This window comes from Salvia hispanica, chromosome 6 (genome assembly GCF_029641045.1).
Source record: "Salvia hispanica isolate PSC_SH4W2 chromosome 6, Shi_PSC_v1, whole genome shotgun sequence".
Classification (NCBI taxonomy): Eukaryota; Viridiplantae; Streptophyta; class Magnoliopsida; order Lamiales; family Lamiaceae; genus Salvia; species Salvia hispanica.
Genome location: NC_142697.1, coordinates 15,797,482 through 15,821,769, shown reverse-complemented (window position 1 = coordinate 15,821,769; position 24,288 = coordinate 15,797,482). Strand labels below are relative to the sequence as shown.

Below are 24,288 nucleotides of genomic sequence, written 5' to 3'. Positions count from 1 at the left end.
CCAGCCCGGCGACGAGTGGCTCTCAGACTCCCACAGTACCTGTGGGATCTGGATGGGGGCAGATGGGCCCGGGATTTAACATCCCTTGGAATCAGATGATGGGGATGATGGCTGGTGCGCCGGGGGGGGGTATGCTTGGTGGGATGCCGGGGGGTATGCCGTGGGGGATGACGGGCGGGCAGGGGAGCGGCGGGCAGTCAGCGCCCGGGTGGGGGGGTATGCCCCAGATGCAGCAGCAGATGATGCTGCAGCAGATGATGGGGATGATGTGGCAGGGCGGGGGGCAGGGGGGGGGTGCAGCATGGTATGTATCCCGGGATGCAGGGGGGGTTGCAGGGGCAGGGGTCACCGGGAGGGGACCCGGTATATCGGCCGTCTCTTGATTTTTTGGCGGCGTCGTCTCACACTTCGACCCCAGCGGAGACGCAGTTCACTGGCGATGGCGATGACCTTCTGTCGTTGCATGACATGGGGATCGATCTCGATGATCCGGATACTCCCGTTCCGGCGAGGCGGGCCGCGCCGAAGAAGAAGACGAGGGGGAAGGCGAAGGCGGTTGGCGAGTCATCGCAGCCCGCGGTTGACCACACCCCGACCCGGAGGAAGTGGACGGAGGATGAGTACGTCGGGGTGGCCAGGGGCTGGTTGGAGGTGTGCGACGACCCGCTGGTTGCGAACAACCAGCGGGTCGTCAACATGTGGGCGAAGATCAGAGCTGCCTATAGGAGGCACTGCCCGCAGGGGAAGGACTTCAGCAACGAGGAGGTCCGGAAGGGGTGGGAGCGCACCAGGGCCGCGGTGGGCCGTTTTGCGAACTTGTACGCCAACGCCCTCCGTCAGCTCAAGAGTGGGCAGACCGAGGAGGACGCCCGGAGGATAGCCACGGGTCAGTTCCCCGTGGAGGGGAAGTATAAGGAGTTCACCTTCTGGGAGTGCTTCTTGTTGCTGAAGGACTCCGAGATGTTCCGGGCGGGGTGCGACGCTGGGTGGCCGAAGAAGCAGCGACTGAACTATAGCGGCGACTACAGCGGCAGCAGCGGCGGATCCCACGACCTCCCCCCGGATGTCGAGGAGTTTTCGTCTCCTCCTTCATTTACAGGTCGCCCCCGCCCGATTGGCCAGAAGCGGGCGCAGCGAGCTGCGAGGGGCGGATCCCCCCTATCGCCCTGCGAGGTCCAGTCCTCCGCCCTCCCACCCGCCCCACTCGAGTACACTCTCCATTCGCGTAACCATACGCGGGATCAGATGTACAAGGTCTTACAGGAGTGGAGGGCCGCCACAGACCCCACGGAGAAGATGTTTCTTCAGGAGATGCTCGAGAGCATGCGTGCCGATTTAGCCGCCGCGAGGGCACGGCTTGCGGGTTCCGACGTGGGCTCAGATACCACGGGTGGCGGCAGCGGCAGCGGGGGCGGCGACGACGACGGAGACGGCGACGAGGAGTAGAGATCGGCGGGGCCCGTGTGTTGAAGCCCTTTTTTTTTTGAAAAGAATCATGTATTTTTTTAAAAAAAAAATTTGTACTTTTTTTTAATGGAATGGATTATTTTTCCCGTATATGTGTCGTAAATTTAATTCCGTATTTTAATTCCGTAAATGTAGTGTATTTTGAATTATTTTTATTGCGGCTGGCCTATGGCTGGCCTAAATCTGATGTGGCAGGGGGTTTTTTGAGTGTTGCTGACGTGGCAGGGGAGAGAATGGCTGGCCTATGGCTGGCCTATTTACCATTGCGGATGCTCTAAACATGGACAACATTTTGCAGACGGAAGAAAGAGTAAATTGAGTAATACTATATGAAAATAAAATGCCTTGTCAATGAGTCGCAGAGCAGAGCTATGGTAACCACGAAGTGCAAAGCGTCAACTAAGAAATTATACTACTCCTTCTTGTATACCATCTTTCGAAATAAAATATGTTCAACAACTTTGGTATATCCATAAAAGATTTGCAGCAATAAAAGAGACGAGCGATATCAGCGCACTGATCGTCGTCATTCATTCATCATCACTCTGTTTCTCTCACTTCTCCACTACTGTGTGCGTATACATACGTTTTGAGGAACCCTAAAGCCGGCCAATCTAATCTCTCATGGACAATTTTATACCACCGGAGTTCGATTTGGACCACAGGAATAGGTCAGATGAGGCGCTCAAAAATTGGCGGAAAGCCGTCGGGAAGCTCGTCAAGAACCGCCGCAGAAGGTTCAGGTACGCCGCAGATCTTGAGAAGCGATCCGAAGCCAAAGAGCAGCTCAAGAAACTCAGTGTGCGTATATTCATGCTTCTTTTCGTTCTGTGCTTTTCCAACTACATCACTTTATGAAATGTTTGTTTTGTTTAACTTTTAACATAAATTTTCCTTTCTGTGGGGATAGTATTTTATTTTATTTTTTAATTTCATTTGATACTTCGTCAATTTTTCCTGATTGTTAGGCGTAAACTGTTTGTTGCGTTATGTGCTTAATTTTTGAAGAGATATTATTTTGTGAAAATTGAGATTCCTGAATATCTTCAGAAAAATGAGTTTTTTTTGCAGGCAAAGCAAAGTTTTAAAAAAGTATCATGATTTATTATATTTCTTTTGGTTGTTAGAGAACGATAATTTGGTTGCAATTGTTAGGTTAATTTATTGGATGTGTTTCATAAAGCGAAAAAGAAGAACTTATCTCTTTGTTTCCTTGTGCTTGTAAAGGACCACAGATCTGTATTACTGTAGAGTGTAGAGTGTAGGGTTTCGTTGCCAAGGGTATATCAGATCTAATTTTCGAAATTTTAAACGGGATTTTGACTTTTCAAATCTGTTTATCTTCTGGAATAAAAAGAATACTCTCATATACTATAACGAAAAGGTATGAGTATAGTCTAATGCTGCCTTTAAACTATGTGCTCTCTTTATCTTAATTACTGTCCACTACTCCTTAATAAATCATGTTTATAGTATTTTGCTGGTTCGTCTTACTACTGCTGTAGTCTGTAGCTTTAAAAACTTAGTAAACACTAACAACTCAATATGTTTCTCTTGAATAAGATCTACTCTATGAAGACTAGTTATATTTTTCTGCGTTTTTGCTGTTGTTTCTACTTGAAATCACAAAACTAATTTTACCGCATAAAAGAGTGAGGGAGGGAATAGTCATTAGCAGCCTTTGCATGACCAATGGCTTTTGGGAATGGTTGTTTGTCTTTAAAATCATGACGGTTTCTAGTGTTGCTTTTCGGAACTATTTCAGCGTAGTCGGCTAAAGGTCTTTTACATGGAATTGACCCGGCTAACAACAATGCCTTTTATTTGACTTTCATTTATTCATCGACCACTTGAGTCTAATGGATTATGAGATGTTTATCTGAGGGCCTACACAAAATTAATTCTGAACTAGTATGTGGGTCATAGAAATTTATAATGGGACTGGTTGTTGTGACTGTGAGGGGCCATGCTGACATTGCACATGGGCTAGTTTCATGATCCTTTTGGTAAAATTTAGGAAATGTAAGTCAAAAGTTAATATTTGAGTAAATAAACACTAATAATTCTGCGTGCACACGTCTATTTGAAAGTATGCTGACAAGGTTCTTTGTATGTTTATGTACTCAATTATCACTTTTTCTTCCATTTAATTTACATTTTCTCAAGTTTACTAATGGTCAACACTTATTGGTCTTGAGTTAAATATAAGGCCGGTGTTTGGTCGATATTAACCTAAGAAAACATACTCTTGTAAATTTGGTATAGATTAATGGTAGATACATCAGTGTATTTCACATAGATAAAATCTACAAACCCAGCCTTGACTGGACAAATTCTATGTTCTGATATTCATTCTTTTTCTAGTGATGATATTGATTGGCTCGGAGGTGGTTCTAGTGTATCATGGCCCTTGAGTCTTGGTTAATATCTGTTCATAATAGTTTTATATGTTTCCCTAAGTTGCATCATCTTAATTACCTTCATGGCCCATTGTATATCTGATGGTGCAACTTTTCTTTATTATAACCAGGAAAAGATTCGTATTTCTTTCTATGCTCAAACGGCTGCCCTCAGGTTTCTTAACGGTAAGGCTTCTGCTCATGTTGGTTTGTCAGTTACAATACTCAATGTTTGGTTATGATTTAGCATTCTGCTCTTATTTTTCTGACATCTGTCTTCTTTCTCTGTAGGTGCAAAAAGAACTCACCCTGAACCAGTGGAAGAAGATATAGAAAAGGATATCCAAAATGGGCTTCAGGAAGAAGCTAGGCTTGCGGGGTTTAAAATACACCCTGATAAGCTTGGATCACTTGTTGCTTCTTATGACATTAAGACTTTAACTAAACTCAAAGGCATTGATGGACTTGCTGATAGATTGAATGTTTCTCTAGAAAAAGGAGTGAACTCAAGTGATGTACCCGCAAGGCAAAGTATATATGGTGCCAATCGCTACACTGAGAAACCTTCTAAAGGTTTTTGGGTGTTTGTATGGGAGGCTTTGCATGACTTGACACTAATTATACTTATTGTTTGCGCTGTGGTGTCTATTGGAGTAGGTCTTGCTACTGAAGGTTGGCCAAAGGGTACATATGATGGTCTGGGAATTATCCTCAGCATACTTCTTGTGGTCATGGTTACTGCAATTAGTGATTATAAGCAATCATTACAGTTCAAAGAGTTGGATAAGGAGAAAAAGAAGATATTTATCAATGTCACTAGGGATGGAGTTCGACAGAAAGTCTCCATATATGATTTGGTTGTTGGAGATATTGTTATTCTGTCCATTGGAGACCAGGTTCCAGCTGATGGAATTTTCATATCCGGGTTTAACTTGTTGATTGATCAGTCAAGTTTGACTGGTGAAAGTGTGCCCATAAACATATACGAAAAAAGACCATTTCTTCTTGCAGGAACAAAAGTTCAAGATGGGTCTGGTAAAATGTTGGTGACTACAGTTGGAATGAGAACTGAATGGGGAAAGTTGATGGAAACTCTAAGTGAGTGTGGAGATGATGAGACCCCTCTGCAGGTCAAGCTGAATGGTGTTGCGACAATTATTGGTAAAATTGGACTTTGCTTTGCTGTTTTGACTTTTCTAGTCCTGACTGTCAGGTTTTTGATTGAGAAGGGACTTCGCGGTGAAATTAGCCAATGGGGCTCTAGTGATGCTTTGTTGCTTTTGAACTACTTCGCTACTGCAGTGACCATTATCGTTGTTGCTGTTCCTGAGGGATTGCCCCTTGCGGTTACACTTAGTCTTGCCTTCGCGATGAAGCAATTAATGAAGGAGAAGGCACTAGTAAGGCATTTGTCAGCATGTGAAACGATGGGTTCTGCTACGTGCATTTGTACTGATAAAACAGGTACATTAACCACAAACCACATGGTTGTCAGTAAAATATGGCTCTCTGGAAAATCAAACGAGGTTGATGCCAGTGGACACAAGGATGCATTAGATAGCTATATATCAGAACAAGTGTTATCTGTTCTCTTGCAAGGAGTATTTAACAACACAGGAGCTGAGGTTGTCAATGATAAAGATGGAAAGAGGTCAATTCTGGGTACACCAACGGAGTCAGCGATTCTAGAATACGGATTGCTTTTAGGTGATTTCGAGGAGCAACGCAAAGTCTGTAAGATATTGAAGGTTGAACCTTTTAATTCTGAAAAGAAAAAGATGTCTGTTCTTGTGTCACTTCCAGATGGCAAGACTCGAGCTTTCTGCAAAGGTGCTTCAGAGATCATACTAAAAGCGTGCAGCAGGGTAATTAATGCTGATGGGGAGGTTGTCGAGTTGTCAGAAGAGCAAGTAAGCTCTATCTCGGATATCATCAATGGGTTTGCTAATGAAGCTTTACGCACACTCTGCTTAGCTTTTAAAGATATTGACAATGGTTCTCCCGAGGATAGTATCCCTGAGAGTGACTATACATTGATTGCAATAGTGGGAATCAAGGATCCGGTTAGACCTGGTGTGAAGAAAGCAGTTAAGACCTGTTTAGATGCTGGCATTGCTGTGCGCATGGTTACTGGTGATAATATTAATACAGCTAAAGCTATTGCTAGAGAGTGTGGTATTCTTAAAGAAGGTGATCTTGCTATAGAAGGGCCAGAGTTTCGTTCTCTAAGTATTAACCAGATGAAGGAACTAATACCAAAACTAAAGGTGGATAACAAATACTAGTATGTAGTACATGCAGATACTCCACTTTTTCAAAATCATGATTTGAAGTGCTGATATATTGTGATTAGGTAATGGCACGGTCCTCACCAACAGACAAGCATACTCTAGTGAAGACATCAAGAAATGAACTAGGAGAGGTCGTTGCAGTTACAGGCGATGGGACAAATGATGCTCCAGCTATGCATGAGTCAGACATTGGACTTGCTATGGGCATTGCAGGAACAGAGGTCTGATTATATTATGTTTCCTACAACAGATGCCTGTTTTAAGTACTGAACACAGTCCCATGCGTTTCTATATTTCTTCTTCTCTAAGAATCCATTTCCTATTCATTCTCCCAGAATACAATCCAACACTTTCATGTTTCCAATATTTTCTTTCTAATGCATCACTTTTTTCAATAACATTTGTTTCCAAGCTCAACCCCAGAACAATCAAAAGGCATGCAAAATTTTCTTATGGTGAATAGCATGTGAACATCTTTTGACATATGGATGCTGATTGCTGACTGATGACAAAACTATTTTAAATGTTCAAGTTCATGGATAGAACCTCTAATCACCCATCGAACAATTTAACCAGGTTGCAAAAGAAAGTGCAGATGTGATTGTGCTAGATGACAATTTCTCAACTATTGTAAATGTTGCAAAATGGGGACGCTCAGTGTACATCAATATTCAGAAATTCGTTCAATTCCAGCTGACTGTCAACATTGTTGCTCTCATGATCAACTTCATATCTGCTTGTGTATCAGGTAACTTTTCTCACTCTGCATCTCATTTTCTCCTAAGCTCGAGCACTTACTTTCCATGAAATAAGACACAACACTGCTTTTCTTTTCTTGTCCCTTCAGGATCAGCTCCCCTCACAGCTGTGCAGTTGCTGTGGGTGAACCTAATAATGGACACTCTAGGTGCACTTGCACTGGCCACCGAGCCTCCAAATGACGGCCTGATGCAGAGACCTCCAGTACGAAGAAACGAAAGCTTCATAACGAGGACTATGTGGAGGAATATCTTCGGTCAGAGCATCTATCAGTTAGCTATTCTGCTTGTCCTCAATTTCATCGGGAAGCAAATATTGGGGCTCACGGGCTCTAATGCCACTGAAGTGCTCAATACCTTCATCTTCAACACCTTCGTCTTCTGTCAGGTAATTGTTTCTCCATTTTCTTCATCACACTGTAAAAAATTCAGAATTATGAATTCATCTTTCCTGTATGCATCCAGGTGTTCAACGAGATCAACAGTCGCGAGATTGAGAAGATCAACATCTTCCACGGGCTGTTTGGTAACTGGATATTCTTGGGAATCATTGCGGCCACAGTCGTCTTCCAAGTAATTATAGTCGAGTTTCTGGGCGCGTTTGCCAGCACCGTCCCATTGAATTGGCAGCTGTGGCTACTCAGTATTGCATTGGGCTCCGTGGGCATGCCTATCGCTGTAGTCTTGAAGTGCATTCCTGTCAAGAACAACATGACTCCGTCACAGCACGACGGTTATGATGCGCTCCCAACTGGTCCAGAACTTGCTTAAATAGCATATTTTTCCAGCTCTGACTTGAATGGAGTTTTGCAGTTTCCATTTCGGCCCACTGACACTTTCTTTGAGATCTTTAATAAGGTAAGAACGAAAAAGATTTCACAGATGATCAAACACATTTGTGAAGTTGAAGCCATGTTTCCGTTGTTGGTGCTGACGTAGAACTGTACATCATTTTAAGATTATGGGCCTTTTTTGGTGCAAATATTCTGATTTTTGCTCATCACATTCAAATTTGAAGAGTGTTGAAGCGTGATTTCTATCTTTTCGAACTGCCTTTGGCTTCAACTGCGACGCCGATGTGTGAAGAACTTGCAGCAACAGCACACCAAAATCCCTGTATTTAGGATCTGCTGTTGAATCTTTATTTTGATTTCGAACTATTGCTTACTTTTGTTGTTCAAGTTTCTCTTTTGCTTTATGTTCTTGTTTGCTGTGTTATAAATCCATAATTTTATCACTAAAAATAAGCTTACATTTCTAAACTTGTCAACTAGTCTGATTCTGGGCATGATATAATGCAAATTGGAACTGCCAAAAAATAAACTCTATCTAACTATCTAAAGCTGGTTTTGCACAACAATGTGCAAGCACTGATCTTTAAGTCTCTTGTAGTTGCAATTAAAATAGATGCCTCTATATATTCCTACTGAACATAGGATAAGATCACGCGCAAAGAATAGCACCACGAAAGCTCATTTGAGTCTCCTCTTGGACTCTCCATAGGCAACGACACCCATGACTGTCATGGTGTAACCAGCAATACCGATGAAGGTGACTGGGTTTCTGAAGATGAGGATCGAGATGACAACCGCCACTGCACCTTTAGCATTTCCTAAAACCTGATCACAGATGAGCAAGTACCAGAAGACTTCAGATAGATAAACAAATTCGCAGTGTGGTGTAAGTTCCATAAAATTAGTAATTCTTGTCGAACTATGCTAATTTGATCACATCAGTGGTCTTATTTATCATATGTATTGTGGTGTCAACACCCTTAAAAGAAACGTATTCAATACTATCCATCCATACACACAAGCTGGTTGAGGAAAACGTACTTGGAGCGTTAGGGCACTTGTATGCTTAGTCACCAGGAAATTGCACAAGTTCGCCCCATAAGCCATTGTTGAATTGACGAAAAGAAAAGTCCACATGAATTTATGTTCCTTTCCAAGCGTGACAACTAAGTCGAGCACATCAGGCTCCATTACAAACGCAGCTGGGATCAAAACTACAACAGCAATTGGTGCCATATAAAGCATCAAATTCATGGAGTTTAGCTTTTCCCTGCAAGAACAAGTGGTATATTGTCGACTATGCTTTCAGAAAAAGAAGATCAACTCCAACAGAGAGGAACGATTATCAAAACACGGATACAACAATGTTTTTATTAAGACAGTCAGCTAGACTATATGTTGCTTCTCCTTCAGCTTCTATCTGTTAATCATTGAAGAAAATAAAATGTGAAACAGTCTAGACTTACTGCCTAAAGCTTCCTTTTTCAGCTAGAAGAAGTCATACAGGAAAGGCAAAAGGAGAGTCCAGAAAATAGTTTAGCAGACATTTCGATTAGATACTTACCCTTCACTAGAAAGAAGGACCCCCTGAAGCACTGACTTGAAGGCTCTTGCTGCAGTTGCGCTTATACACATAATAAATCCATACAAATGGAAGCTGGGCTCGCCCTACAAGAGACGAGAAACTAATGTAATATCAGAAACCAGAAACCAAGATTGAATATGAAACAATTGCTAGTACAGATGCCATTAACCAACGAAAGTACTGCTTTAAACTAAATTCAAAATGTGAATATACTAATAGCTCCAGAACAGAGCTCAGTTGCAGCATTCACTGTTATTAAGGGAACTACGAAAGTAGCTCGAGCACGTTGACAACTTCTGCAGATATACAGGAAGTGGATAGATATTACATTGCGAATTGTGAATGAAATCAACATGTATGAGCACTGCCGATCCTATTATGTCTAACTAACAAAAGATAACCACGCAAGTGAAGGTATAGTCTTTGCACAACATGGTAAATTCGTTAAACTTTAGATCATTTAGTTACATTACAAGCAACACTTAAATAAACATACCGTGATAAATAAAACACACGAAGTAACAAGATCGCAGATCTGGTATTCATTTCTAAAGTGAACAGCCAAAGGTAGTAACAAAAGTGAGAGATCGAATCGATCCAACAAGGGAAAACGGAAATTAATTGTTGTTACCATAAACCACACTATCAATTAGGATGCATCAATATTTAGATCTAGTATAAATAGCCAATCAAAGCCACAAATCTCCTTAGTTATGATGCAGCAGAAAAATCACAAAATACAAATCTATCATCAGATGAATCAGAAGCAAAAAAAACTCATACATACATACATACCCCACTAGCAATGACGACGCCAGCCACGACAGGGATGAGGCAGGCATAGGTAGCCCAGGCCTCCCGCTTCTGCGTCATGAGATACGCAAATAGCGCGGTGAAGAAGGGAGTGGTGGCGCCGACGGCCTGATTGAAGGAGACGGGAAGGAACTTGAGGGAGATGTTGCCGCCGACGACGGAGGCGCAGAACACGATGCTGAGGGTGGCGATTCGGAAGAATTGGGAGCGCGATTTGAGGCGCTGGAAGGGGACGAGTTTGAGGAAGATGATGGAGATGTAGCTGAGGACGGCACAGGCGGACATGTGGCACATTGTGAGGAAGATGGGGAAGGAGAAGCCATAGTTGGAGAGGAGGAATTTGTTGAGGAGGAGGACGCCGATGTTGGTAGAGTACCACAGGATTACGAGGCTGATGATGAACACTGCGTCCTTCTTAGATGACATTGTTTATTTTGTGTTGTTGGATTTGGATTGAATTGTTGGATTTTCATTTCCTGTTGGACATTGTGGATTAATTGCAGAGATCTGTGTTCTGCAATTGCAGGATGAATTATTGTTGGTGTGTGTTTCCAAATTATTGTTGTATAGGTGGAGGCGATGGAGTCTGCCTAACCGCGCCTATATCATGATTAACTTCACTTAATCCGTGGCTTTTCATTTCAATTTTCACGCTTCAACAATGCATACTTCACACCACCACTCTACCCGATCTTCCTCCGATGTCACGTTATCAATCCTATGTTATTATACATAATAGTAGTAATATATAATAGTGAAATTACTTCTTTAAAATTACACATTTAAAAAAGAAATAAATCGTAAAAATTAAAAATCCTAAAGATGATTAAATTAAAATCCTAAAATAGAAAATTATTCGGTGGTAAGTTGATGTGAAATACGACAATCATACTTTGTACTTTATCCAACGTTGAATCTCTAACATCGACAGACATATCATCCATCTTCAAATGAAAATGAACAAAGATCAAATACAAGAGAAGTATCATTACCTTTGGTTTATGTGTCTTCAGTGTGTTTATTTTCATTTTGGTTTCATTTGTTTTATTTTAATTAATTTTTATTTTGATTTTTTTTATTTTCTATATTTTTTATTTATATTTATTTTTTAATATTTGTTAAAAAATCATTATTTTAAATTTTATTAAAATTTTAAGAAATAGGATTTTAATTAAGCATGTAATATTTAATTTCAAGAATTATTAATTGGTGCTTTGTTTTAATTTAAAAAAGTTAGTTAATTCCAATTTAAGATGAACAAATTTTCATTGATTACTCCTACATTTTTAATTTAAAGAAATTAAAAATGGGACCCCACAATACTTAAGTGAAGGAATGGTGGACTATGCGAGCTATTTTTTAGGGTATGACGAAAAGTTGTATGAGGTCCATAAATAGTGTAGTGAAGAAATGGTTCAAAGAATAGGGTTGTGAATACCCTAATTGACTTACACTACACATAATAGCATAATTGACTCAATTCACTACTCAAATAGCTACTCCCTCCGTCCAATCTTAATAAGTTTGTATTCCTTTTCGGATCATCTCAAGTCAAATGATTTAGTTCCTCTTCTTATACGTTATTAGTATCTTCTTATTTAACTCACTAAACATCTATTTCTAAATTATTGTGTCGAATAAAACATCTGACTTAAGCCCGGACTGAGGAGTGCCTATTTACAGCAACTTCCCTCTGTATTATTTTATTGGCTCGATACCATGCATCAAGACCAAGGCGAAATTATTAGTTAGGAATCTCAGGGGAGTCAAAAGTTGCACGGAGGGAACAGCTGCAAGAACTTATTGGATTGGAGAAATTGTTACTATGGTAATACGCGCATATTTCTAAGTCTCACATTTATCCTTTTTCGATCAAATTAGTTTTTACACATCAAGCATACTCATTCATCTATTTTGTATGTTCTCATCTGTAAATACAATCTAAGCATCGATCATGACTCACAGAAGGAAAAAAAGGTGTGACTAGTGGTTGGTAATTTTGTTGTGAAGTCCATATTACTGAAAAATATGTCAAGTCTATAACTACTTTCAGTGCTTACTCTGAAAGTAAAACATGCATTTTGGTTTCTTTACTATAGAAAGCAAATTATCAATCTGCTCATGATCAGACATAACATCTCTTTGAGAGAAGCTAGAGCAATCATAATATGATCAAATATGCGTTGGAACGAAGTTCTCCACACTAGAGAATACGCGATCTAATTAGTTTCCCAGGTTACTTAACAACATGAGAGGTTAAATGGTGAGAGTTTGCAAAGCCAATGTTTCAGATAAACTCAATACTTGCAAAGTAGCTGTTCAGTCCTGACTTGGACTCCGCATCAAGTAAACAGCCGCAATGAGTCTCTGTTGTTAAGTGGCGAGGAAAAAAATCACTGAACAAAGATTTGAAATCTAGGCGGAAAAGATCATAATCTTTAGAGAGAATATTTTGATCTTCTATAGAAAGAAGTATAAATGCATATAGGATTCATACTCAAAGAGAGCAAATTTCTTTAATTTAAATTAATCATTTCACAAAAGAAGCTCGAAATGCTCGAATACAAATTTTTGTTTATCTAGTTTCCAGTTCACCAGATCTTGAATTCTAGAACAATCAGTTTCCAATAAAAGAACATGCTATCAATGCAGTTCATATTCTCCATACCTTACTTAGCTACCGGTTTGCTACCAGCCTCCTTCAATGCTCGAACAAGATGTATGATCCGGTATTCTAGCTTTGCATTTTCAGTTGTAAGCCTCTGCAACTCCTTCGTAGCCTGATGCAAGGATAATCAGAAAGGTGGATTTTAATTCAACACATTACTGTAAGATCCCAGTAATGAACACTACCTTTTCCCTTTCAGCAAGCTGCTCGGCCTTTGCACTCTCGAGCTGTGATTGGAGGTCGCCCACCAACTTAAGCTGTTCGTCATTTCCAGATCCTGAACAACACCATTTGCAAAGGGGACCAAAAATCAGAGTACCGTTTTTTATGTCCAAGTTTTCAGCTGAGGAAGTGAACCTGAATCTTGAGAATACCTTTGTTTTTGGCCAGTGAAGCTTCAAGTCTTGCCAGGCGATCCTTCACAGCGTAATCAAGTGTCAAAAACATTTTATGGGAATACAATCAAAATATATACAGATTATGCAACCTTCACTAAAACGATGGACAAAAAATTTCCTAGATATTATTAGTATTGTAGGTGACAGATCCTTCACTAAAAAAATTTCCTATATTGTTTGGTGACAGAACCTTTTTACAAGTTACAGAGACTCCAAAACTCGAGCTGAACTCTTATTTTGCTCTGCTGCTAGTTTCCATCCAAAAAATCAAATTTGCTAGTTTCCATCCAAAAAATCAAATTGAAGTGGTGAACACTATAATGTCACATAAGTCGAAGCCATGTATTTATGGTCTAATTCGGGGTTAACTATTTTGGCAAAACATAACAGATGCCAAGTAGTTGCCGAGTGAATATAGTGAATGTGATTTGTGCATTAGTAATTACGCATTTGTAGGAAGTAACTTGTTACTAAGAGCATGTGATTTTATGCACATATGCAAGCAGCATCTCTACAACCACAGCAATAACATTATTGAAAAGGTTCGCTTCCTAATATTTCCATGTTATCTACAATAGCATAGAGTAAAAATACTAGGTCACTGAAAAAAGTAGAATAAAATAAAGAATGTTAAGCAAATGCCCTTAATTTTTGCTACAATCCAATATCATTCTTCAATTCAAATAGAGAAACTCATGGCTTAACCCCGCATCAATAAGCACAAGCAGAGAAAGGGAAATAAAGTATGAGAAAAAATAGCATTCAATCAATAAAGAACGACACGCCAAATCCAGAAATCAACAAACACGCGCGCACACACAGCAGTAAGGATGAAATACAAAAATAAAACAAAAATCAAGAATCTTATAAGAGTTGGAGCAATGAAACCTCTGCTTCAGAAGCTCTTTGGTAAAAGGGCCTCAGTGTTTCTTCGAGATTGTTTGATTCCGCCGCCATTTTCGCTCCCTCCCTCACGACGAATGCGAACTCAGATAGTTGTACTAACAAAGTAAAAGATCAATTTGTTTTAGCAGAAATGTCAAAATTAGGGAAAAGTTAGCCTTCTTATTCAATTTTCTGGTTAATTGTTAACCGAGTCGAATAATATATTCTATGACCCATAAAAATATGAATATTTGAGATAATATATATTTTAATATACAATTATTAAAATAAAAAATATAGAAAGAAAAAGTAATTGGAATATTATTTGTGGATAATGAGAATCAACTCGGGAGTAGAAGTTATTATACAAGAAAAAAAAAATATTTTCAAGGGACACACCAAAATAAAAAATGTCATATTTTTATTAGACAGAGTATAGTACTAATTTTTTTTTTTATCTCAATTTAAATTGACATGAGATCTATAGTTGGTGCTAACTGAAATAATCATTTTTTAAAAAATATCCATATTGAAATTTAGAGTTTTATTTTTAGTAAATACTCCCTCCGTCCCACTTAAAATGCAACATTTGGAAATCGGTACGGGATTTTATGTAGTGTTGTTTTATGAGTGAATGAGGAGAGAGTAAAGTAAGAGAGATGAAAAAGTAGAGATAGAGTTGTTTCCATTTTAGGAAACATTTCATTTTTAATGGGACAATCAGAAAAGGAAAACGTTGCATTTTTAATGGGACAGAGGGAGTATATTTGACAATACTTATTCTGATAGTCCACATACCTTTGCTTAGGAGCATCCACAATAGAACTCGAGAAGGTGTGTTGTGCCACTCCAAGCATTCCAACGGGTGGTACCCTCATCGGGGGGACGGGTCGGATGACAAAGACAAGGGGTGGGGTACGGCTCTATGCCCATTGCAGACTAGGCGCCGCCAGAGAGGGATGAATTATGGGCAGGGAGGGGAGGGGTTTGGGGAATTTTTTAAATTACTAGTATAATTTAATGAATTTTGAATGAAAAAAATGTAAAATTTTAGTTATAGGAGTTGTAAATTTTTAGTTTTTTTAGTCTTCATAGGATTTTATTTTTTATGAATTTAATAAATTAATTTCATTTTTTATATTGTTATAAAATAGTATAATTTTATAATAATTTAAATGAAAATAATGAATAGTGCAAATTAATTGAAGAGATAGTTTTACTAGCTGGCGCAGAAAAAGATGATTTAATTCATTGGGTTTTGTGTGTATTTATGTGGTAAAAGAAAATGAAACTTAAATAAACTTTCACAATTAATTTCAATTAAATCTTACTCATACAATATTAATGGTGTAGCGCGATAGGGACCTAACTATAGAATATAATACTACTAGTATTATGATGTGAAGTATACAAATTAATGTAGTACCATAATGCCATTGCATTGCAATAGGCCAATAGCCAATAGTATAAGATTATTATCATATGGTTTTAGCGCTAAAATATACGGTGTACTACTCGGTATTCACTGGAAACCGGGAAATATGCTTGGAAACATATCCTTCACCGAGCAATAGCCATGTCAACACATAATTTTTTTGACATTTCAATATATTGTATTGACATTATCTGTTGATATTTAAATATTATTGTGCATATTAACATTTTTAATATACTATGTTGATGAATTAGTAGAATTAGCAACGTAAAAGGTTAGCAATATAACATATCCGGATGCATAATATATTAAACTTTATTATTTTATTATAGGAAAAACGTGTGAAATTTGAAAAGGCTAGGCCTTGGTCTTTCATCTTTTGTAACCTCCAAATATTTATGAGGTGCCTTAATACCGAGATCTCTCATGTGATCACTCTTATCCTATAAGTAGGTGTGGATTTGAGAGATGGAAACACACCAACAAATCATTCTCTCTTATCTCTAGCGCTCAAGCATTCTAGTTCGCTTTTAGGAGCATTGCATTGCTCGGTTCTCGCCTCTAATTCAAGTTCGCCGGTGCCTACGAATTTGAGGTGCTTCAACTCAATAGAAGGAAAGTCATTTTATCTTTGGGGACGTTGCACCAATCCGTGGGCACTAGCCAGGGCGTATCTCATCTTGCTGAGAGATGGATACCTCAACTCGACTTGAAGAAGATCATAGTTTGCATCTTGTCCCTTTTTATTGTATTCCCCCTGTCCCACTAGAAATGAAACGTTCTGATACAGACCAAACATGAGAACTCATCCCAAAAGACTAGCCTGTTAGGAGAGAGAGCCCATTTAGTCTATATACCCCACACCAGTTGTTCTCACAACCGATGTGGGAATTGAGTCCGTAACATTCGACCCTCCTTTAAGGGCCAACGTCCTCGTTGGTCACGGCCACGTTGGTCACGACTGGTTCTTTGCCAGGCCACCACTCCGTGGGCCACCACTCCGAGTTCTCGTTGGTCACGGCCACGTTGGTCACGGCGGATTCTTTGCCCGGCCACCACTCCGTGGGTCACCACTCCGAGTCGGTCCCAAACGTACTCGTTGGTCACGGCGAGTTCTTTGCCCGGCCACCACTCCGAACCGTTTGGGCTCTCAATGAAAGCACCAATTGATACAGACCAAACAGGAGAACTCATCCCAAAAGACTAGCCTGTTAGGAGAGAGAGCCCATTTAGTCTATATACCCCACACCAGTTGTTCTCACAACCGATGTGGGAATTGAGTCCGTAACACGTTCCTACTAGAAATGAAACATTTTCCTTTTTGGGTTGTCCCATTAAAAATGAAACGTTTCTTAAAATAGAAATAACTTTATATCTACTTTTCCCTCTGTCTTATTTTACTCTCTCTTCTTTAACTCATAAAACAACAATACATAAAATCTTGTGCCGAAAAGCAAACGTTTCATATTTATTGGGACGGAGGGAGTATCTACTTTATTTTATTTATCTTCTAGCTTTTTTTTCTAGCAAGAGCTTGCAAGACTACATTATTTCAAACATTTATTTGGTGGAGTACTGTGTAGGAATTATCAGCTCCAGTATATGGGATGATATTACACCCACCTTTTTGGTGGTAGTCATTCTAATTTCGCTGGACAGGCATCATCAGTTGAAAATAAAATTGATTAGTTAAAATGAGAAGTAGTTGCAGCAGCTGAAACTCTTAACCTCTGAAATTAATGACCGTTTGTTAAAGTTGGATCCATTCCATACCATTAATTACCACCACCTTAAATGCATGGTTTGGCATCCAACTGCTTCAATCAATGCCCACTTCCTCTATCTCTCTCTCCACCTTTATCTCACTAACTATATATTCATATTCATACACAACATAAACATCACACACGTTTCTGTATTCTGAATGCTAGTTGTGACCCCAGACACAGAATAACTATGAATAATTTAGGAGGTGCATGCAATTTCAATCATTTTAAAAACAATTAATATTTTTAAGTAGCCTCTTCAAGATTCCAGAGTTGTTGAATTTTTCACTCAAGCAAAGGTTGGTGCTTTTTTCCCCCTTTTCTTTTCTAGAATTTTTGGTAGTTGAACAAACTCCGGCGGAATTCACAAAGTTTCCCATTTCTTTATTTTAGTATATTCAGCTGTGATATTACATATGCAATGAAGCTAAATTTTGAAGAGATTAGGCTTTATCTGACTGTGCATTGTCTGTTTGTGGAATATTTGTGGTTGGGATTAACAAAAATTAAAGAATTGAAGGGTTGGATATTGAGTAGGGATTAGATCAGACCATAAAATTAGTTCAGAGTTGGGTGGACTTTTCACTAGAAAAAGATTCTGCTTTTCTGATTATCCGCCAACCCCAGATTTCTTTGATTGAATATTGGTTGTTAGATTGATCATATAGATCCAGAAAATATTAGCACTAGTTATAGAACATCTGTATAAATTCTTGATACATTCGTGTTCTTCATCATTTTTTTGTGTTGGAATAATTGTGATTTTAGTCCAAGATCATTGATAAGTCACCCCTTTTGCACTTGCTATAGTTAAAATTCTTACTAAAGAGTGTTTTAATTTGAACTTTTATAGACATATGCAAGTTTCTTTATTAGTTTCTCCTTCATATTTTTGTTGTTGGAATAGTTATCATTGACAAGCAACTCCTGCTCTTGCAATTTTTTGGGATTTTCCTTTGCACTTGAAAACTAGTTTAAATTCTGGATAAGCGTGTCTTGATTTGGATTTTTGAAGAAATACAAGTTTCTTGATTAGTTTCAGAAAGATCATTGATAAGCAACTCCTTTTGCACTTGCAAATTTGCCAAGTCTTGTTGAAACTTGAGCTCCTTATACTTGGAAGAGATGGTTGGCAGCATTGAGGTTGCAAACAACTGCACGCACTCAAACGGGGTCGTACAGAGCAGCAATGGCTCCGAGGAGAAGCTAGATGAGCTTCGTAGATACGTAGGCAAGGCCGATGGAGACCTCTTGAAGATTGTAGGTGTTGGAGGAGGTGCGTGGGGGAGTGTCTTTGCAGCATTACTTCAAGACAGTTATGGCCAGTACCGGGACAAGGTCCAGATCAGGATATGGAGACGGCCTGGGAGAGCTGTCGACAGAGCCACAGCTGAGCACCTGTTTGAGGTGATCAACTCAAGGGAGGACGTGCTGAGGAGGCTGATAAGGAGATGCGCGTATCTCAAGTATGTCGAGGCGCGCCTGGGTGACCGGACGCTCTATGCTGATGAGATCTTGAAAGACGGCTTCTGCCTCAACATGATTGACACGCCACTTTGCCCTATGAAGGTTGTTACTAACCTGCAGGAGGCGGTTTGGGATGCGGATATTGTCATCAACGGCCTGCCCTCGACTGAGACACGTGAGGTCTTTGAGGAGATTAGGGATTATTGGAAGGAGAGGATCACCACACCGGTCATCATATCTCTGGCAAAGGGGATAGAGGCAGAGATCAGCCCGTCTCCTCGGATAATCACCCCCACACAGATGATCAGCCAAGAAAGTAAGTCGATTGCAACCAATTTAGTCACATAGAGATATGCAGCTGCATTCGTCATTACTCATCCTATTTTTGTTCTGACTATGCGATATCAGCTGGAGTCCCAATAGAGAACATTCTGTATCTGGGAGGGCCTAACATAGCCTCGGAGATCTACAACAAGGAGTATGGCAACGCGCGTATATGTGGATCAGAGAAATGGAGATTGCCCCTTGCAAAGTTCTTGAGGCAGCCTCAGTTCATTGTGTGGGATAACAGCGATCTCATCACACATGAAGTCATGGGAGGCTTGAAAAATGTGTATGCAATTGGAGCTGGTAACATTTTTGTTGATCATAATCCGCACATATAGCATTACAAAACTTGGTGTTGAGTTGAAACGTGTGTTTGATAGGCATGGTGGCAGCTCTAACCAACGAGAGTGCGACCGGGAAATCAGTGTATTTTGCTCACTGCACGTCGGAGATGATCTTCATCACGCACTTGCTGACAGAAGAGCCGGAGAAGCTTGCAGGGCCTTTGCTTGCAGACACGTACGTGACCCTTTTGAAAGGGCGCAACGCATGGTATGGACAGATGATAGCCAAGGGCCAACTAAGCCTAGATATGGGGGATAGCATCAGTGGCAAAGGGACTATTCAGGTCTACTTCAAACACCTATGATATAAGTGAGATAGATTCTTGTTGTGGTTAGCTGATTTAGGACAACATACATTATGTATTTGTGTTGCAGGGAGTGTCTGCAATTGAAGCATTCTACGAGCTGCTGAGGCAGCCTAGCTTGAACGTGCTGCATCCGGATTCAAACAAGGCGGTTGCCCCGGTCGAACTCTGCCCTATCCTCAAGATCTTGTACAAGATCCTCATCACAAGGTGAGTCGAGTCAGTTAAATTAGTTGGAATATTTCTGAGCGTTGAAATACTCGAGTGCAGGGAGCAGGGACCGCAAGCTATCCTCGAAGCCTTGAGAGACGAAAACCTCAATGATCCACGCGACCGGATCGAGATAGCACAGACACATGCCTTCTACAGGCCCTCACTCCTTGGCCACCCCTTGCCAAAATCACACTTAAATTAGATTCTTTAATTTCTAATCCAAGGATATATACATGCATACATGGATTTCTTTGTATACTTCAAATTAATCAGACTCCCCATAGTTGGACGGTTTTCACATTATTTGATGTTTGAGACCATTCCCTTTGTATCAACATTCACAAGAACATTCTGATCCCAATAAATATATTAAGAGTATCAAGTTCAATTTCAATCACTTTGAGATATCGCAAGATTTATGAAACAAAATCTAACCATAAACTATAAATTAATTGACATTTTAATAATATTTTAGATTAGCAAATTGGACTTGATAACCCAAATTATTTGAATTTATAAAAGAAGAAAGATCCGGCCCATGTTATTTGAGGCCCAAAGGCCCATCATCCCTCACTCACCTCTCCGTCACTGTTGCTAGAAATATCTCTGCGACTGCGATCAATCATATCTCAGAAACAGGCTGAAGACAGAAAAGAGGAGCTTCTTTAGTGTGTGTTGTGTGTGAAAGAAATGGAGTCCGATGGAAAACCTACAGAGATCAGCAGCACGAAGATGTTCGATGGATACAACAAGCGATACAAACACTACAGCCCAACGCTCGGCTGCTCCATGACCTTCCACATTTTCTTCCCTCCTTCATCTTCTCCTTCCCAAAAATTCCCTGTGCGTGTGTCTTAATCTCTGCAAATATTGTCTCTTTTTTCATTTCATCAACCTAATAGTATTTTTTTTGCTGGAATTGCTAGTAATTAGTGAATTGGGGGAAATGTATGGTTTCGCGTCTTTCTGGGTTTTATAATGTTATATTTGAGGTGTATTATATTGGGAAATATCATTAGCTTAGGTTGATTGTTCTTGCATTTTGTAGCAAATGCAGAAATCCCGAAAATTTGGGGGTTACTGCTCAGTGAAAACCTTGTTTGACATTGGTTGCTTTGATGATTTTAAGGTACTTTACTGGCTGTCTGGGCTTACATGCAATGATGAGAATTTTATAGCTAAATCCGGTGCTCAGCGTGTTGCTTCTGCTGAGGGTGTTGCTCTGATAGCCCCAGACACTTCTCCTAGTGAGTCTCTTTGTTTTTGTGCTGGATTTTATATATTAATGCACTTTGTGAAAGTGTTGTTGTCAAGAATTAGTAATGTTTAGAAGGTACTCGCAGACTTCAACTCGTTTCAAAGATTCAACTTGGCTTTGTTTTAGCTTGAGTTTTCAACTTATAATTGATAGCAGCTGAGATTCTTTACTCTGCACCTGGAATCTCATCAGGTCCCATGTTATATTGATGACTAATCTAGCTGATTCCTCTCTATACTATATGGTAAATGAGGAGCATGCCGCGTCTTATCATGGTGTCCCAAGTCTTGTTTTGAGTTAGGAATATGAAGCCTTGCTTTTATATGGTTCTCAATTTATGCATGTGCTTTATTGTTAACAATTTTTCCGTATTCCTTTTTAATGCTTGTCTCCCTATTTTCCTTCCTGATTAAACCATTAGAGATGCATATCTCTATACCTTGTTATTGTTCTAATGATGAACTGTCTCCTTTCGCTTCAGGGGGCTTGAACATTGAAGGAGAAGCTGATAGCTGGGATTTTGGTGTAGGTCTGTAAAGAGGATCTATATAATTTACCTTCCTTCGTCTATGTCCCTGTCATTCATGAATGGATGTAAATTAAGACATATAACCTGTCTTAGCAGCTTTTTTAGTTCACAACGAGCCTCCTAATTCCTGCTTGCTTAAACACAGTCATCTTCAAGATGAAGGATTAGTATTATTGTTTTATTAAATATTTCTGATGAACAGGTGCTGGATTTTATCTGAATGCTACACAAGAGAAGTGGAAGAACTGGCAAATGTACGACTATGTTGTGAAAGAGTTGCCAGCAGTTCTTAAGGAGAACTTTCCTCAGCTTGACACGTCTCGGGCTTCTATATCTGGTCATTCCATGGGTGGACATGGAGCACTGACAATTTACCTAAAAAACTTGGACAAGTACAAGGTTGATGCGTACAATTCTATGTTCTAGTTGGCGTTCATTTATTTTGCACCCGAATCCTTTTGCTTAAGTTGCACATTGCATGTTTACAGTCGGTGTCAGCATTCGCTCCTGTTGCAAATCCTATAAACTGTCCATGGGGCCAGAAAGCATTCACAAATTACTTAGGTGAAAACAAGGCTGCCTGGGAGGTATGATCTTTCTGTGATTATGGCCTGTTTGAAGCTGGTGTATTTTTAAAATTAAGTACATGAACATAAGATATATGTCAATATGCAGGAGTATGATGCCAGCATTCTTGTATCGAAGTATACCAATGTTTCAGCTACTATTCTCATTGATCAGGTAAAATTTACCTTTTTCCATCACTTCAAATATCTGTTCACATTATAGTTGAACTGATAGAAAAACCATTGCTGTGATTAACTGTGCTTGTGTCTTCATTGTTCAGTTAACATCTGTATGTTTGGACTTGAGACACTACCATTTCTTTCTACTTTCAAGTCAAAAGTATAGTAGGAGCGAAGGTGGTTGCTGATATCTTAACATTCTGTCTTGTGCAGGGAGATGCGGACAAGTTTCTGAGTGAACAGCTCCAGCCGCAAAAGTTTGATGAGGCTTGCCGGAAATCCATGGTGCCACTGCTGCTCCGAATGCAACCAGGTTATGATCACTCCTACTATTTCATCGCTACGTTCATCGACGATCATATCCGCCACCACGCTCAAGCCCTTAATCTGTGATGCTATGGCGCTCTAGATCATGTCAGAATGGACTTTGCTTCTGTTTGAACTTGAAAATTATGTAGAAGACAATAAAGGTGGTTGTTTATTGTGTTTGATTTTCTCCTCTCGTTTTCTGGCTTTGATCGCCTACCTTAACGCAGAATCTATGTGCTTGAATTACTAACACTTAAAAATGCTTGATAATAGTATGTACATGCATTTCAAGATCTGCATATATCAGATGCGTTAATGAGAGCAAATTAAATAGGAGATTGAATTTTTTATAAAATAGTAGTACTTATTTATAAAAACCACTATACAAATCTTTTTTCACAATAGCAACTTTTTGTTATAAAAAAATGTTTAAAACCTTATTCGTCTTTATAGTGTGTTGGTCAATAATATTGGATGTTTCGTTATCTATTTGGATTGAATTGCTTCTTTTTTTTTTTCTCAATAAATAAAAACACTTTAAACAACGATTTGCAAATTGCAATATAGACATCACCTGAAATATTTAATAATTTAACTACCTAAATATGAATTTGCTAGATAAAATGAAAAATATTCTACAAATAGATAACCCGAAATATTATTAGCCGTAAATGATTCTCCCTATAGTAGTAGCACTGTAGCAGTAGTCTGTCGGATATATTTTAGTTAAGAGGGATATCAATTTCTCGTTTGAATAAGAATATAAGATCAGTGTTGACGCGTACTACCAATTGAGGTAGCATTGTACGAATTATTTTGTACGCGTGGCGTTGCTTAAGAAAGCAAGTACTCCACGTCGTTGATTACTTGTCTTAGGATATTGGGCCAACTTTTTCTCGTTATGTTAAAATATTCCACTACTTAGCTAATTAAATCTATTGCGTTTTCCACAAAAAAAAAAATTTGAGTTATCAGAATATTGCTATAGTAGCCGAAAATTACACATTCCTTATCTGAACCCTAAATTATGTATAATGTTAAACCAAATAAATAGCAAAAATAACTAAAGAAAATGTGTATTTTCAAAAAAAATATTATATTCCAAAAATGCAACGACGAATATTAAATAGTACTACTAATGCTAGTAATCAAAAGGAGCAGTGTTTTACTCCCTCCGTCCCCCATTAGGAGTAGCACTTTGACCGGACACGAGTTTTAAGAAATGTAAAGAAAAATTGGTTGAAAAAGTTAGTGGAATGTGAGACCCACTTTTTTATATTGGTTTTATAATAAAATGTGAGTGAAATGAGTTAGTGGAATGTGGGACCTACTTACCGTTTATGGTAAAAATGAAGTGCTACTCTTAGTTGGGGACGGACCAAAATGAAAATTAGTAACTCTTATTCGGGGACGGAGGGAGTAACTTTCAAGAATAAACGTCTACTTTTATGAAAATGCTCTTGCCCAATTGCAAGTTTTCAAATCTCTACCAAGCAAGTAGAACTAACAAACTATGCTATTAAAGCCTAAG

At 39.3% G+C, this 24,288-nt stretch overlaps 5 protein-coding genes across 9 annotated transcripts; 3 read left to right on the top strand and 2 right to left on the bottom strand.

The window, feature by feature from the left end:
- Nucleotides 1-1,839: 1,839 nt before the first annotated feature.
- On the top strand, nt 1,840-8,113 carry LOC125207371 (calcium-transporting ATPase 4, plasma membrane-type-like). The gene is made up of 7 exons (XM_048106674.2): nt 1,840-2,268; nt 3,998-4,052; nt 4,158-6,133; nt 6,220-6,378; nt 6,734-6,905; nt 7,005-7,303; nt 7,381-8,113. The coding sequence occupies exons 1-7, from the start codon at nt 2,092-2,094 to the stop codon at nt 7,684-7,686; spliced, it is 3,144 nt and encodes a 1,047-aa protein (XP_047962631.1). The 5' UTR covers nt 1,840-2,091; the 3' UTR covers nt 7,687-8,113.
- A 111-nt stretch (nt 8,114-8,224) lies between these two features.
- LOC125207372 (UDP-URONIC ACID TRANSPORTER 1-like) lies at nt 8,225-10,739 on the bottom strand. Its single transcript, XM_048106675.2, has 4 exons — nt 10,090-10,739; nt 9,274-9,377; nt 8,751-8,979; nt 8,225-8,534 (listed from the first exon to the last, which is right to left on the bottom strand). Exons 1-4 carry the CDS (start codon nt 10,531-10,533, stop codon nt 8,388-8,390), a joined length of 924 nt encoding a protein of 307 aa, XP_047962632.1. The 5' UTR covers nt 10,534-10,739; the 3' UTR covers nt 8,225-8,387.
- A 1,430-nt stretch (nt 10,740-12,169) lies between these two features.
- On the bottom strand, nt 12,170-14,219 carry LOC125207373 (threonine-tRNA ligase 2). Of its 2 annotated transcripts, XM_048106677.2 has the most exons (5): nt 14,062-14,219; nt 13,150-13,192; nt 12,961-13,052; nt 12,776-12,887; nt 12,170-12,474 (listed from the first exon to the last, which is right to left on the bottom strand). In XM_048106677.2, the coding sequence occupies exons 1-4, from the start codon at nt 14,128-14,130 to the stop codon at nt 12,777-12,779; spliced, it is 315 nt and encodes a 104-aa protein (XP_047962634.1). In that variant the 5' UTR covers nt 14,131-14,219; the 3' UTR covers nt 12,170-12,474; nt 12,776. The 2 variants fall into 2 exon arrangements, with proteins under 2 accessions (XP_047962634.1, XP_047962633.1); XM_048106676.2 differs by lacking the exon at nt 12,170-12,474 and having other exon boundaries at nt 12,598-12,887.
- Nucleotides 14,220-17,350: 3,131 nt separating this feature from the next.
- On the top strand, nt 17,351-20,309 carry LOC125205961 (putative glycerol-3-phosphate dehydrogenase [NAD(+)] 1, cytosolic). Of its 4 annotated transcripts, none has more exons than XM_048105195.2 (6): nt 17,351-17,558; nt 18,349-19,042; nt 19,135-19,356; nt 19,434-19,681; nt 19,773-19,912; nt 19,973-20,309. In XM_048105195.2, the coding sequence occupies exons 2-6, from the start codon at nt 18,385-18,387 to the stop codon at nt 20,115-20,117; spliced, it is 1,413 nt and encodes a 470-aa protein (XP_047961152.1). In that variant the 5' UTR covers nt 17,351-17,558; nt 18,349-18,384; the 3' UTR covers nt 20,118-20,309. The 4 variants fall into 4 exon arrangements, with proteins under 4 accessions (XP_047961152.1, XP_088917315.1, XP_047961151.1 ...); XM_089061189.1 differs by having other exon boundaries at nt 18,302-19,042; XM_048105194.2 differs by having other exon boundaries at nt 18,296-19,042.
- A 224-nt stretch (nt 20,310-20,533) lies between these two features.
- SFGH (S-formylglutathione hydrolase) lies at nt 20,534-22,947 on the top strand. Its single transcript, XM_048105196.2, has 7 exons — nt 20,534-20,758; nt 21,045-21,162; nt 21,655-21,702; nt 21,905-22,101; nt 22,191-22,289; nt 22,378-22,443; nt 22,662-22,947. The coding sequence occupies exons 1-7, from the start codon at nt 20,606-20,608 to the stop codon at nt 22,839-22,841; spliced, it is 861 nt and encodes a 286-aa protein (XP_047961153.1). The 5' UTR covers nt 20,534-20,605; the 3' UTR covers nt 22,842-22,947.
- The last annotated feature ends 1,341 nt before the right edge of the window (nt 22,948-24,288 follow it).